General features: G+C 37.4%; 1 protein-coding gene across 1 annotated transcript in view; it reads right to left on the bottom strand.

Moving 5' to 3' along the window:
- The window catches only part of bur (GMP synthase burgundy), a 411,333-nt gene that overhangs the window by 297,900 nt on the left and 98,945 nt on the right, over window positions 1–14,488 (bottom strand). Inside the window, exon 4 of the mRNA XM_017606747.1 lies at window positions 9,135–9,291. Coding sequence (XP_017462236.1) covers window positions 9,135–9,291 — 157 coding nt within the window. The remainder of the gene's footprint in view (window positions 1–9,134; window positions 9,292–14,488) is intronic.

Genomic DNA, 14,488 nt, shown 5'->3' with positions numbered 1-14,488 from the left:
TGAGGTGGAGATCTTTTTGTGGTGTGATAATCACAACCGGATATTTTTGGAAAAAATTGAAAATGCTGTTTTCTCAATTTGAAAAAAACGATAATTTCGCAAATTCATAAAATCTATTCTACTTTTTAAATTTTTGACCTCATATTCAGATTGTGTAGGTTATTTTACATGGCAAATGACTATAAAATTCACGACTTTCAACTATTTTGTTAAAAAATTGTTTCCCAGAATGCATATGGTTTTCTAAATTTTCAAATGCAACCCGCAAGTACTTAGAGTTATCATATTCGAATAAAATTTTGCACAGCTTATTTTTAGACCAAAACACATCTTTTTCCACCCGGCAAACCAAATTTTATTTTTAACGAACGGTCTAGTGCTTACCTAAAAATCATGATCATCATATATAAATATAAATAAATGTTAAATAAATATCAAATCAATCGCATCTCATGTTTAAAAAAATATAGTAATAGTTCTCTTGGATTAAAAAATAGCCGCTCAAGACTGTGCAGCAAAACTGCAATCGAACTTTTGTTTTATTTGTGGAAAATTTAATATAAAAACAAGTTTGTTAAATATAACTCCAATTGTTGAATCTCTCTATAAACAATATTTTGACCAACCAATTATAAAAGCTGAGTCTTGGGTTCCGAGCAAGATATGTAGGACCTGTTACAACCATTTACAAAAATGGGGGAAAAAAGAAATTGATCAATTGATGTTTGGTGTTCCTGCAATTTGGTATAAGCCAGGTAATTACATAGTGACAGCAATGTTTATATGAGTANATATAAGCAATATTTTGACCAACCAATTATAAAAGCTGAGTCTTGGGTTCCGAGCAAGAAAAGTAGGACCTGTTACAACCATTTACAAAAATGGCGGAAAAAAGAAATTGATCAATTGATGTTTGGTGTTCCTGCAATTTGGTATAAGCCAGGTAATTACATAGTGACAGCAATGTTTATANTCCGAGCAAGAAAAGTAGGACCTGTTACAACCATTTACAAAAATGGCGGAAAAAAGAAATTGATCAATTGATGTTTGGTGTTCCTGCAATTTGGTATAAGCCAGGTAATTACACAGTGACAGCAATGTTTATATGAATAGACTTCATCAAGATGTTTACGTTTATATTAGATGTACATAACAGTGATACATGTCATGTATATGTATTTAAACCATCATGCTGACGACAACCGAATAAAACGTCGCAAAAGAGAGTGCGTTGAAAGTTTGTATGTGCGGTTACCAAGACCACATAGCGAGAATATCCCAGCACCGGAACGAAGAAGCCCTCATCAGTCAACTGTGTATGGAAGATTCGTAAATATACCCGACGAATTCGATGAAACATATGTTCCTTCTGAAGCTACTGCATTAGTAAGGCCTATTACACAAGGACAGTTAGATGGATTCGTGAGAAAACTAGCGCTATCAAAAGCGCAAGCAGAAGAATTGGCCAAATTTTTGAAGAGTGGAAACCACTTGGCACAAGATGTTAGAACGTCGGGCTATCGTAAAAGGCAAACATCTATAAAACAATTTTTTACGGTAAATGACGCTAATACTTTCACTGCGAGAGGAATATACTGTTTGCAAATGCAAACATTATCAATAGTCCGCTAGTGAGTCGCGATAAAATCCTAATTCCCCCACTACATGTCAAATTGGGACTAGTAACTAATTTCGTCAAGTCATTTATTAAGCGTAATGATGCCGCAAAAACATGTCTCAAGAACATGTTTCCTAAACGATCATATGCTAAAATTGAAGCTGGTTAGTATGTAAATTATATTTGGATTATATACTTTATTTTATATACATCTATGTGTATACAATTACAGGTATTTTTAACGGTCCGGACATTCGCCAAATGTTAAAAAGCGAAGACTTTACAAAATCATTAGATGCGAATGCAGCGATTGCTTGGAGTGCATTAAAGGTAGTTATCACTAATGTTCTTGGCAATCAGCGTCATGAAAATTTCCGTGGATATGTAAATAACCTGATGGAAGCGTTTTCTAAAGCAAATGTTCATATGTCGCTAAAAGTACATTTAATGCATGCTAATCTTGACTTGTTAGAGAGACAACTCTCAACCGAATCTGATGAGCAGGGAGAACGCTTTCATCAAATTGCTATTCCAATGGAGGCCCGGTACAAGGGCAAAAAGTTAGACGCCATGATAGCTGACTTATGTTGGTGGCTAAAGATAGCTAAGGAAAACTTGGACGATGACGACCTTGATGGTGAACTTGAATGTATTTTTAGTATTTTTCAAATTTCAAATTTCAAATTTTTACATGCGAAGTATACAAATATGCATATCAAAAGAAAGTGGGTTTAATCGCCTTTACAACGATACATTTTAAAAAATTTTTAAAATCGGTTAGTAATTTTTTGTTAAATTTATTTTTTTTATAAAAAAAAAGTTTTTTTCTTAAGTTTTTATATACGAAGTATACAAATACGCATATCAGAAGAAAGAAGGTTTAATTGCGTTTACAACGATATCAATTTTTTAAAAGTCGGTTAATAATCTTTTTGTTTAAAAAATTCTTTTTATAAGAAAAGGTATCTTTTTTTAGTTTTTAATGTTTTTTCTCAAATTTTTACATACGAATTATACAAGTATGCATACCAAAAGAAAGAGGATTTAATCACCTTTGCAATCATATCAATTTTTTAAAAATCAGTTCAAAATTGTTCGAATTATAAGGTTTCTAATTTTTTGAAGACCCGACCTTTGACCCCTCACAGCATTTTTAATATAAGTTTGCGCAAAAAAAGTTATATACCATTCAAATACGAGCAAAAGGCGGACGACATCTATATTTTTAGTTTTTTAGTTATTTACATATAATAATTAAGAATAATTTTTTACCAAAGGTCATATTTCGAACTTCGAAGGCCCATATCTCGATTTCGGAGGCTAACTTCGAAAAACGGAGAAATGCCTTTTTTTACCAAGACTCAATCTCTTAAAAAAAATTGGTTTGGTCCAATACCCAGAAAAAAAGTTGATTTTGCCGTACAGTGTAAGGATTAATCAATCAACTACATTAAAATTTTGAAATAAAATTTTCGACGAATTTTTTTATATGTCAGCCCCTCTCTTATACGCAGCTAATGGTTCACAAATCCGAGCATATGGCACTAAAACAATACCATTTAATCTCGGACTCAACCGAAATTTTATATGGCTATTCACCGTCGCCGAAGTCGAACATCCAATAGTTGGAGCAGATTTTTTAAAACATCACGGTTTATTGGTTGACTAACGCAATCGAAAACTTCTGGACCCGAAACAAATAAATAATCGAATCGTCTGAGTAGTGAAATTTATAATGATTCTGCGTAGAAAATACTTAAATGTTTTCCCTCATTAAGTAAACCCACTGCTGTGCAGAAACCAAAACGCAAAGTGCAACACCATATTTCGACTCACGGCAACCCAGTCTCCGAAAGTGCCGCATAAATACCCGATTCCTCACCTGCGGGACCTTACACTAGTGTTGCATGGATGCACAGTGTTTTCTACTCTAGACTTGACGCGGGCATTTTATCAAGTGCCTGTGGCGCCAGAGGATCGATCAAAAACAGCAGTCATAACACCGTTTGGTTTATTTGAATTTAATATTATGACGTTCGGGCTGTGCAATGCCGCACAGTCATTTCAACGTTTGATGGACTCAACTTTCCGTGACTGCGATTTCTGTCACACATATATTGATGACATTCTGATCGCATCATCATCTAGTGATGCCCATAAACAACACCTTCATACTGTGCTAACACGCCTGCATGAAAACGGTCTATCCACCAACATTGAAAAATGTTTTTTTCTTGCAGAGCGAGGTTACGTATCTTGGGCATACTATTAACAAACATGTTATCAAGCCAACAGCGGAAAAAGTTTAAAAATTCGATCGTATCCAAGGCTGAAAACTATTTCTGATCTGCGACGATTCTTAGGCTCGTGGAATTCTATCGCTAAAATATGCCACATGCTGCAGAGATTCATGCACCTCTCGTTTCACTCACAGCCGGCGCAAAGAAAAATGATAAACGTGCTATAATATGCGATGATACGACAACATATGTATTTAATCAGTGCAAGCAGGCGCTGGTCGGTGCTCTACCGCTTGCCTACCCTGCACCCAATGCTTCCTTAAGTCTTCGTTGCGACGCCTCCGACAACGCGATCGGTACTGCACTTGATCAAACAATATCTGGTGTAACTCAGCCACTGGGATTTTATACAAGCAAGTTAAGTAAAACCGAACGCAATAACAGTGCGTATGATCGCGATTTGCTATCAATTTTTAAGGCAGTAAAGTTTTTCAAACACTTGGTGGAAGGTAGATATTTAATTATATATACGGATTATAGATCATTGTCCTTTGCATTGTCACAACGATCCGACAAGGCCTCGCCACGACAGCAACTCCACCTTCAGTATATCAGCCAGTTCACCACTAACATTATTCACGTACCTGGTAAAGATCATATCGTTGCCGATGCGATGTCCAGAATTGACACTATTAATTTTCCCACCTTATTTTCACCTAAAGATATCGCAGCTGAGTAGATAGATGACGAACTCAGACTTCTCAAATTGCACGCAACATCGCTACAGTTTCGTAAACAGAAAAGCGAAGGTCTGACACCCATGACATGACTTATCGCATCCAAACGCCCGTGCGACTCAAAAACTTATCAACCAACGATAGGTGTGGCCGCATATAAATCGCGACTCAACGAAATGGGCTCGTAACTGCTTACACTGCCAGAGAAGTAAAATCCAAAGGCACGAAAGAAATGCACCACAGCATATTAATATACCCAGCGAACGCTTCAAACATATACACATCGATATCGATACTGTTTGACAGTAATTGACCGCTTCACCCGATGGCCAGAAGCTATACCGTTAAAAGACATATATGCAAAGACTGTCATCAAAGCACTTCTTGAAGTTTGGATGAGCAGGTTTGGAGCCCCCATTACAATTACCAGCGACAGGGGAACACAGTTCCATATTAGAACCAGGGCCTTCCACCACCAGTCATTGCGTGCATGCACAAACGTTTTTGTTCGGTTCGACGAAGTAAAAAAACTATTGCAGCAGCCATATCGAGGACCTTTTGAGATTTTGAATCGAAATTCACACTGTTTTTGTGGTGAAAGTCGAATTTCGCTCGACAACGCTATCAACTGTACGTCTTTAGCCGGCATTTGCCGAAACCTTTTCAGATTTGGTTCACCCAGTAACAACGCATAGATCATCCAGTTCAAGGATTTACGAAACACGACAACGTAGCAATACCATGGCTTCTCATTCAAGTTCGAGTCACTCCGGGGGGACTACTATGGTTACTGTACACAAGTACACAAGTGAGACATAAATACTTATGGCGTTATTCATAAAAAATAAAGTAGCTTTAAAAAAGGTTTATAAACTGAAAAATGTATGAAAACGTCATTTCATAAAGCTCTTTAAACCTACTTTATTTTTTATGAATTAGGCCATTAGTGTGCCAACTTTTAAAATTCAAATTCAGCGTCCTGTTAATAGATACACCATGATACAATAATTTTTAGAAGGTAGTTTCACTTCTTCTTCTTATCCGCCATGTTAGCTATCTGACAGAAAACGTGTTTCGTATTTTTTGTTGTACCAACTTTAAAAAAAAAAATCCAGCTTTTGACGTTGGAAAAATAAAATAAAGAAAAGCCAAACATATAAGTAGAGAAATTTTCGAATATTTTGTAATCATTTTCTTCATAAAAAATTAACTGCTGCTTTCGTGGATATTGCAACACACGGAATAGATGTAAGGGCACAGCTATAAGAGCCACCGCACACCACAGACTTTATCGGCCGCCTATTTAAATTACATGAAGATGTATGGAGGTGCGCACACTACACCAGCTTAATCGCTCTGACCAATAAGTTGTGGTGCAATGGAAAGACTAGCGAGCACATCTAAATTGGCGGCCGATAAAGTCCGTGGTGTGCGATGGATCTAATCCATTATAAACAAGAAATATTGCAGTTATATTTTCATTTTTATGATTTTTATTCATGTGATTAGCAGTTATGAAACATATAAATCTTTACATGTTCTGTTAAAAAATATCTAAAATAACAAGCGATAATCCCCAAGTTCTATATCGTAGCAGTGGCCACATTGCGTGTTTGTCACAGACACAGTTTATGTAAAAAATTTTGAAGTGAAACTACCTTCTAAAAATTATTGTATCATGAGATACACATTTTTCACTTTTTGGAGTCAGTTATAACTGTTCATCGTTTGTAATTCGCTTTCTCGTTTGAAATAAATTTGAGTTGCCGTTTTATATAAAACTCGAGTGCCTACACATGCTTTCGCGTTCTCATCGTTACGCTCTTGCTTCTATACGTACACACCAAGAATGATAGAATACAAGATTGCGAATTCCTGCGGGTGATGACGTTAGCCCCGAATGGTGGAGATGAAGGAGAGAAAAAGTGTAAACTGTCAAATCATGGAGGTCGCCATATTTAAAATATGCTTACATTGAGTGAACGCGTGTAAAGAAAATTATATTTTGCTCATATAAATAGTGCACAAATAAATCCAGTCTTTTATTTTATTGTTCATATTTACAAATATATTAGTGTCGTTAAAATCGAATAAAAGCCCAGCGCTCGCGTGAAAGACACAATTCGGGAACAGTTTAGTTATTTGCCCAATGATTTCGGACTGTTGTGTCCAAATGGGTGACCTGATCCAAAAAAAAAATTAAACACACTTATAATCAAGAGTCTAAACTTTATTTTAAAACCTAATTGCCAACATTAAAAGGTCTTCTCCACAAAAAAAAAAAAAAAACATTTTACCGAGTTTACATTCCCATTGACAAAATGCTAATTTTAGATCATTTTGCAAAGGTCTGTGGAAGATTTCCAGGGGTCAGGTGTGACTTTTTACAAAGCTGGAACTGTGCTCTTTCTTCTGCTTCTTATTTGGCGCTATAACCATCTAAGCGATTTTGGCCGGGTTCAACAAACTACGCCAGTCGTTAATCTTCTGTGCCAACTGACGCCAATTGGAGACAGGACCCTCCCTTTCTGCCCACTAACCCAAAAACAGTGGGTAAAAAACTAAACGAACTTATTACAAACATACATACATATAAACATACCAACATTTCGCAAAAACTACGTCACACGAATAGCTGGTTCTGCCAAATTCGCCAACAACAAAGTAGCGGTACTACTGATTGTGCTACCTCTGTCTCCCTACATCGCGCGTATACACGATGTTTAAATAAGCCTGTGCTACGCCTTCGTCATCCTCACAGTAATTTTACGGCGGAACTACACAAACAACCAACTTCTTATCGTACCTACATATAGAGCAATTAAATCATGCAAGTATATAAACAAATAAATTTTCCGCCGAGACCGCGAGGGGGAGCCAGCCTGGTGGCGCTGAAACGCGGCGCGCCGTCATACACGTTTACTCGTTACCACTGAGAAACCTATGCTGGGAACAAATATCTGCATCGCATTGAAGACTAAAAACAATAACAATTTACCTTTGATTTGTAATAATTCGCTTATCAGCGATGTTATGCGTATGGTTCAGAAGGGAATTCGACGCAGACTCGACTGTGGATGACGCACTCGTGGATATGCATAATTTTTTATAAGTCGAAGGAATTTGTATGCAAAAGAGAGTGATTCGTTTAAAATATCATTCCGTTTTTATGCAAATGTATGCTTGCAGATCTTAATGCAAAATTGTAATTGGTATGATTCAGTAAAACAAAGCCAGAGAAAAAACACCCGCGGGCTTTATTAACTTTTTTCGGTGGGCGTTATTTCCCTTTTTTTAAGAAATAAAGCCTATGGGCGTTATTTCACTAAAACGGTGGCGAGTTTCCGTTGACATGCAAATCCCGTAAGATAGATCGTGTCAGATGCCACGGTTTCCGATTTGACTTCGGTGGATAACTGCGCACTAAGACGTACGGACCTATGCGCGTTGGCGACGCAACAAATACTCTCTGATGGATTTTTACACCACTTTTAATGTAGGGCAGATTTTGACCGCTGATTACGAGTCTAAAGTCATTTACCAAATATTCAAAATGGCAGATCCAATATGGCGGATAAAAATTAAAAATATTTATATATTTCTATGAAGCTGGGGCGTTTCTTAGATGCTGAATGAAAACAAATCTAAAGTCATTTACCGAAAACTAAAATTGATCCAATGCGGCAGACGAACTTAGAAACTCTTAACCCTTTATATATGAACAATTTTTGTTCAAAGATTATACTTATGACGACTAAAAATTTGTTAAAAGTTTTTAGTATTTCTGTGGAAAACTAGTTATTTAAAGTTCGGTTGTGATTATATATTTCGCATTACATTTTATTTTCAATTTCACAATAACAATGACTAAATACTTTTTCAAATAATTGAATAGAACAGATGATTCTCTAATAAATAAGTATCATAACCATAGAGTCCGACCGATTCAATTTTTGTTAAAGTAATGGATATTCGGCAGGGAAGTGGTAAGGACCGCCAGGTGAAGGGCAATACCTTGAATGTACATTTGGTATCAGACATACTTCTGAGCTGCTTTACAAAGTAAGTTACGTGTAATGCAGAGCAGTCGCTCGGAGTAGTTCGGCGCTTGGAAATAACTTCGGATGCACGTTATTTTGCGACTGACAGCGTAATGTGTCGTCGGAGGTGTTCATTTTGCGCTTTACTAGTAGATGACATTGGCCATGATGACGATTTTGGTACTAAAAACTGAAAGAAAACATGGCTTACCTCGTAAGGTGCTTACCTATTTACCCAGTGGGATATGGTGCTAAGCAAGAAATATTTAGGAACGTAAAATTTTATTTCGTTTTGTACTATAATACACTCTTTTGCACTCAATGACATTCCCAATTGGCCTCAGTAGGCACAGACGAGAAACGACTGGCGTGCTTTATTGGACTCGGGCAGAATCGCTTAGGCGGTTATAGTGCCAACAAGAAGAACAAGGCCTTAACCACTGTTGCTAGTAGATATATAAACATATGTATGCGTAAATGTATAAGATCCATAATTTACCTCAGGATGAAACTGCACACCGTATATTCGCAACGTCTCGTTGTAAATTGCCGTTACAATGCGATTTGATGACCAACCACCTACTTTTAATTTTTCTCCAACTCGCTCTACACTATCACCATGTGTTAGTAACACTGATTGCGTTCGACTAAGGCGACTGAAAATATAGATATAAACAGATAGATATAACAAATATTCTAAATCTTAATATTAATATTAAAATTTAATATGCTTAAAATTAAATCAACAAATTCTTGTTTTCTTATCCTCTACAACCTCCGAAATTCGGCGCGAAATAGGTCTGTATATCATTATTTTAGGATCGTAAAATTGTCTATCAAAACGTCTAATACACATAGGTATTACTTCATATATAATATATAAAAGTATGTTATTTAATAATAACCAGTAATAACCCTCGAAAATCGGGGTGCTCAGCACAGTGTAATGTCTGTGGCCAAAAATAGTGAACATGAAAGTTGTAAGTTTATATTCAACAATTTTATTGAGCTTGTGGCCATTTTTTTATCAAAGATGTTGTGGAAAAAATAACAATAATTTACATATAGGTAAAAGTTATAGCTGCTAATCATCCCATCTCCTCATCAGACTTCTTCACTGGGATTCGACACAGCGACTCCAGCGTCCAAAGCCAGTAGTCTACCCACTGTTGTTTTTTTTCCAGGTTTTCATATGTCAACCCAACTACAATCAAGGGCACTAATTTTGCTGCTATTTAGACCTAATCATGTGGTAGTTGTTTGTTGTTGGTTTTTTTGCTCGTCCTTTTAGTTATTTGTTTTTTTTTTTTTTAATTTTTGGGCTTTTATAGCAATTATATTCAACAGTTTTATTGAGCATGAGGCCGTTTTTTATGAAAAATCGTGTGGAAAAAACAATAATAATTTACATATGATCCGTTTATTTTGAAAGTGGCATAAGGGCCATTCCAGTGAAGACGACACCTCAGATATAAAAACAAATTACATAAATTGTGTTTAAATCTGTGAAAACAGTAAAGCAGGTAGAATCGATATTTAAAAAGAGATTTTTATCAATTTATTTTTCATTATTTTCTCAATTTTTTGTTATAATAATATATAATAACATAATATACTGTAATATGTTTGCATCAAATTTTCAAGGCATTCCTCATCTAACTACTAAAGGTGGCAATGCAAAAAAAAAAACAAAATAATTATCTAACAATTAAGTATTTTTCCTAAATTTTTATATACGAAGTATAAAAATATGCATACCAGAAGAAAGGGTGTTTAATCGCCTTTACAGCGATACCCATTTTTTAAAAAATCAGTTTGTAGTTTTTTGTTTAAAATATTTTTTTTTTATAAAAAAAGGTATTTTTCCTTTTAAGTGTTTTTTTCTCAAATTTTTTTACGAAGTATACAAATACGCATATCAGATGAAAGGAGGTTTGAGTTCGTTTACAGCGATATACATTTTTAAAAAATCGGTCAGTAATTTTTTTGGTTTAAACTAGTTTTTTATAAAAAAAGGTATTTTTTCCTCTTAAATGTTTTTCCTAAAATTTTTGAATACGAAGTATACAAATATGCATATCAGAAGAAAGGGAGGTTAATCACGTTTACAGCGATACCAATTTTTTAAAAACCAGTTCAAAATTGTTTTAAATATAAGGTTTTTAATTTTTCGAAGACCCGACCTTATAGCACCTGTAATATAAATTTGCACAAAATAAGGTTATATACCATTTAAATAAGAGCAATAGGCGGAGTGCAATGGGGTATCGTCGTTGCGCTGGGTATGCAGTTACAGTTGCATGGCTATACTCAATCCCCACTCTTGCGTCCTCGTTCGCGCACTCTGGGCAACGTGAGCAATCCATGTGCGAGATGCGGTAACCAATCCGAGTGGAGCCTCGCCTTGGGTCACGGCAGAAAGAGAGGGAGCTTCGGTGGGGCCACTCCGACTTATTCGGTTTAAGGGCCCACTGAAGTCTGCAGCGTCTGTTCACCAGTAGGTGCGGCTGCAAGCGGGTGTCTGCTTGGAGCAAGCGGCTCGCTATATAAACGTGTATTTGGTTGCGAAACCACCCCCGTCCCAGCAATGGGTTGTGCGCTGGGCTTGGGACCCGCCACGTAAAAACCACTTCCAGTGAAGAAGCAAGGCAAAGCCTCGGATGAGACCCCCCCTTATGATGACGACCACGGCAAATGTTTAAAGGACTACGATTTGAGGGCATGCACCTGGAATGTCCGGACCCTTAATGGGGAAGGTGCCTCTGCCCGGCTGGTTGATGTCCTCTTAAGGACAAAAGCTGACATCACCGCCATCCAAGAAATGTGTTGGACGGGGCAAGGAAACCAATGTCTGGGGCCTTGCGACATCTACTACAGTTGCCACGTAAAGGAGCGCAAATTCGGTGTTGGATTTGTGGTGGGAGAGAAACTCCGTCGCCGAGTACTGTCGTTCACCCCGGGACGAGCGTCTAGCCACAATCCGCATCAAAGCGAGATTCTTCAACATCTCGCTCATCAAATGATGCCACCTACAGGGCCACGCTGCGATCGGGCGCTACGCGCGCTATGTCGGACCGCTATAGGGATCTGAAGAGGGAAGCGAGACGTATTTGCCGCAATAAGAAGAGAGAGGCCGAAATACGTGAGTGCGAAGAGCTTGAAATGCTGGCCGACAGAAAGAATGCCCGAAAATTTTACCAGAGTTAGGCGACTTACGGAAGGTTTACAGGCCGGGGCGTACTCCTGTAAGAACAATAATGGCGAGCTAGTAACTGATGTCCAGAGCGTACTTAAATTATGGAGGGAACACTTTTCCGCCCTACTAAATGGTCGCAGCACGGAAAGTTTTGGAGAAGAAGAGCCCGCAGTCGATGACGACGGAGTCGACGTTCCACCGCCTGACTATGACGAGGTACGTATAGCAATAACGCGGCTGAAAAACAACAAAGCTGCTGGAGCTGACAGCCTTCCAGCTGAGCTATTCAAGTACGGCAGCGAGGAGTTGATAAGGTGCATGCCTCAACTCTTGTGCAGAATATGGTCAGATGAACGCATGCCCGACGACTGGAATTTAAGTGTGCTGTGCCCAATCCACAAGAAAGGTGACCCCGCCCTTCGCGCCAACTACCGCGGGATCAGCCTTCTAAGCATAGGTTACAAGGTCTTATCGAGCGTATTGTGTGAAAGACTGAAGCCCACCGTTAATGAACTGATCGGACCTTATCAGTGTGGCTTTAGACCTGGCAAATCCACCATAGACCAGGTATTCACAATACGCCAAATCTTGGAAAAGACCCACGAGAAAAGGATCGACACTCACCACCTATTTGTCGACTTTAAAGCCGCTTTTGACGGCACTAAAAGGAGTTGCCTATACACCGCTATGTCTGAATTTGGCATCCCCTCAAAACTCATACCGCTGTGTAAAATGACGTTGAGCAATACCACCAGCTCCGTCAGAATTGGGGAAGACCTCTCCGAGCCGTTCGCCACAAAACGGGGCTTCAGACAGGGCGACTCCCTTTCATGTGACTTCTTTCATCTGATGCAATTGCTGGCTTATGCCGATGACATCGACATCATCGACAGCGTTGCCAGGTTCACGTTTTTAACGTCATTTGGACGTATTTTGTACCCTGTTGACGTTTGGACGTTTTGTGTGTAAAAAATGACGTTTTTTAAGTTCCCAGTAATTTTTCTTTGTTACTAAATCTTATATGTAGAACTGATTTTGAATTATTTTCTTAATAAATCTTTACAATCTTTGTGTTTTGCTGCAGCTGCTTCCTCCAAAGGGTTTTTTTTTTTGGTTGATTAGACTAAGGATCCCTTGTTCAAAGGCTGGTTGTGTAAACACTTGAGGTTACGAGGCTTGCTGTAATGATGCAATTGCACATTAAAAGCTAAAATTAGGTAGAGCTGATATATTGCAGCAGACACACTCGCAAAAGCATCAAAAAAGCTGTGCAGCATAAAACGTCAGAAAAAAGTAGGCGACTTTTTTAAGACTTCATTGAAAATGTACTGAACGCAAAAAATACTGAAATATTAGGTCCATTCAATAACTTTTCCAGTAAGTACTTGCAGCGAGAGCGTAAAAGGAAAATAGAGAGTAAAATTGAGAGCAAGTGAAAATTTTCAGAAAAAGTTATTGAACGCAAAACTAGTAAAAACTTGCAACTTGAGCCATTTTGACACTTTCTGACGGTAAAGTTTTGGCGCGCAATTTTCGTTTTAATTGGGAATAGTTTGCATCGTCATAAAAGTAAAAAAATATACAATAGATTTAAATTTTTTATCCATATTTTCATTTCACTAATTATGTTTCATCAAATCATCCTCTTAAACAGTTTGTTCACATTTGAATTTGAAACATAACCTTACTTTTGGACTACTGCTTTTTTACTTGCAAGAATTTGCAGCTCTCTGGGGTTGTTACGCTCTCGAATTCGCTTCCTCTTGCAAATATTTTGGGTTATTGAATGCATTTCCAGTAAAAACTTGCAAGTACTAGTAACAATTCGTAACAATTTTTTGTTATTGAATAGACCTATTGCTATGCTCCTTCTTAGCAGAACGTAATTTAGCATTTTCGACAACCGAGCCCTAACCAAATTTCTACAAGAAAAAAAAATTGTTAAAAATCAACGCGATTATTTAGCCCCTTTAAACTTGCACATTATTGCCCTGAAATTTAATGGGCTAAAAAATTTGAATAGAAAGTTGAAAATCTAGCTGAAAATTTGCAGATTGTTTATAATTTTATATTTTATATTTTGTTTGTTAATGAGCTTGGCTTTTATGGAAGAATAATAAACATTAAATAAACGAAAGAGAAACAGCCAAAATCGATCAAAATGTTGATGACTTAATACCTTACGTACATATCGAGCCCTAACCGCCAAAACAACGTACTTAAGCGAAATTTTTTTCGACATTTTTTTGATGTAGAAATGTATCTAGATGCTTTAGGAATATTTCCGCACCAAAAAGAAAATTTTGAAAAAAATGTCGCTTACGTTATTTTGGCGGTTAGGGCTCGATATGTACCTTTGTATACAATAAAAGTTTAAATAAGAACAATTTTTTGTACATGCATTTGAAAAAGATGTTTTTGGGTAGGAAATGACGTTTTTTCAGACCAAGAGGGACGTTTTCTCATGCCGAAGACCTGGCAACGCTGATCATCGGTAACAAAAACCGCGAAGTCTGTTCTGCCTATTCCATGTTGGATAGGGAAGCAAAGCGCATGGGTCTGGTGGTAAACGAGGACAAGACGAAGTATCTCCTGTCATCAAACAAACAGTCAGCACATTCGCGCCTTGGCACCCACGTCACTGTTGACAGTTACAA

The sequence above is a fragment of the Rhagoletis zephyria genome, unplaced genomic scaffold, assembly GCF_001687245.7.
Source record: "Rhagoletis zephyria isolate East Lansing unplaced genomic scaffold, Rhagoletis_zephyria_1.1 Rzeph_scaffold_00165, whole genome shotgun sequence".
NCBI classification, from domain to species: domain Eukaryota; kingdom Metazoa; phylum Arthropoda; class Insecta; order Diptera; family Tephritidae; genus Rhagoletis; species Rhagoletis zephyria.
The sequence above is the reverse complement of the archived record's forward strand: the minus strand, read 5'-3'. Positions and strand labels throughout refer to the sequence as shown.